Source organism: Mesitornis unicolor, unplaced genomic scaffold (genome assembly GCF_000695765.1).
Source record: "Mesitornis unicolor isolate BGI_N332 unplaced genomic scaffold, ASM69576v1 scaffold27870, whole genome shotgun sequence".
Taxonomy (NCBI): domain Eukaryota; kingdom Metazoa; phylum Chordata; class Aves; order Mesitornithiformes; family Mesitornithidae; genus Mesitornis; species Mesitornis unicolor.
Genome location: NW_010160804.1, coordinates 2,824 through 4,418, shown reverse-complemented (window position 1 = coordinate 4,418; position 1,595 = coordinate 2,824). Strand labels below are relative to the sequence as shown.

General features: G+C 46.0%; 1 protein-coding gene across 1 annotated transcript in view; it reads right to left on the bottom strand.

Annotated features, from left to right (window-relative positions):
* NTRK3 (neurotrophic tyrosine kinase, receptor, type 3) overlaps nucleotides 1–909 on the bottom strand; it is a 3,821-nt gene extending 2,912 nt beyond the window's left edge. Inside the window, exon 1 of the mRNA XM_010191089.1 lies at nucleotides 662–909. Coding sequence (XP_010189391.1) covers nucleotides 662–877 — 216 coding nt within the window. The 5' untranslated portion in view covers nucleotides 878–909. The remainder of the gene's footprint in view (nucleotides 1–661) is intronic.
* Between the last annotated feature and the right edge of the window lie 686 nt (nucleotides 910–1,595).

The following is a 1,595-nucleotide window of genomic DNA, read 5'->3' as shown; positions in this document are numbered from 1 at the left end:
GCAGGAATCCTGGATGTCCGGCAGAGAACAGAAATTACGCCCCAGATGGTCTGTGCTGTGTTCACAAGGACATGGCCCTTTCCCAGGATATGAGTTTGAGTGGAGCATCTCCCTTATGAAGAGCAGCTGAGGGAGCTGGGGCTCCTGAGCTTGGAGCAGAGGAGACTGAGGGGTGCCCTCATTCATGGGGATCCATTGGGAAAGGGCAGTGTCAGGAGGAAGGAGCCAGGCTCTGCTCTGGGATGGCCAATGCCAGGACAAGGGGCAATGGTCCCAAGCTGGAGCACAGGAGGTTCAAGCTGAAGATGAGGCCAAACTTTGTCAGTGTGAGGGTTATGGAGCATGGCCCAGGCTGCCCAGAGAGGTTGTGGAGTCTCCTTGTGTGGAGACACCCAAAGCCCTGGCCGTGTTCCTGTGTGACTGCTCTGGTGATCCTGCTCTGGCAGGGGTTGCACTGGGGGAGCTTTCCAGGTCCCTTCCAACTCCTGACATTCTGTGATTCTGTGATGTCCAGCACAACCTAAGGGACATCTCAGCTGGGGCCATCTGTAGCATCCATTCTAATGCTATAAGGACCATGACACATACACACGTTACTATTTCAGGGGCACACTGAAAATCGGAGGGGGAGAGAGAGAGATGGGTTTTGTGCAGCCCCTACCAGGAGGATGCTTTCCCAGGCCATCCAGCGTATGGGCAGCACGGCTCTTCCCTGGATTCGGTAGTAATCCCCACTGTACAGATTCCTGCTCATGCCAAAGTCCGCAATCTTGATGGTGTAGTTGTTCCCCACCAGGCAGTTGCGAGTTGCCAGATCTCTGTGCACAAAGTTCAGAGACGCTAAATACTTCATTCCAGAGGCAATCTGGGTGGCCATGTACAGCAGGTTAGAGTAGCTGCATTAAAAGAAAATGAAAATGAAGGAAAAAGATCAGTAGAGCTCTCCACACTCAACATTTCCTTTCATTTGATGTATTACAGTGACTTGTCACTTTATTTTTTGTCACAACAGTGAGATTAAGCTATCCAGTTTCAGGGCATTGACACCCTCACTGGCCAGGCTGAGCCAAGTTCCTGAGCTAAGCAAGGACAGACAAGCTGTCCCTGCTCAGGCTCCTTAGAATTTGACACCACTTAGATTTATTTTTTAAATTTATTTTTTTTTACTATTAAAGTGTTAATCTCAAGATTTTCAAACAATTTATGTATCCAAGCACCCACTTTATTTTTGTAGAGAGTCAGGAAAAATTAAGCTGCACAATCTCATGTCTTAAAACCTGCTTAGCTTGGTATTTCATACACTGCCATTACTGCATACTGACATTAACGAGTATGTCACCTAACACGTAAAAAAGCTTCCTTTTTTAAATATGTTTAATATTACTGAATATATAACCAGATGAATTTCCATCTAATATAAATTATAAACTGGCAAAATGAAGATAGTACTAATAAAGTTGCGTGACAGACAAAACTTGGACCACCTGACTTTCAGCATTCTTCACACATTATGATTCTGTGATGCTCGGCTTGTTTCCCACTGTGCATGCTCAAATGCTTCACACAACCCAGCATTTGTCACAACAAATCTAATA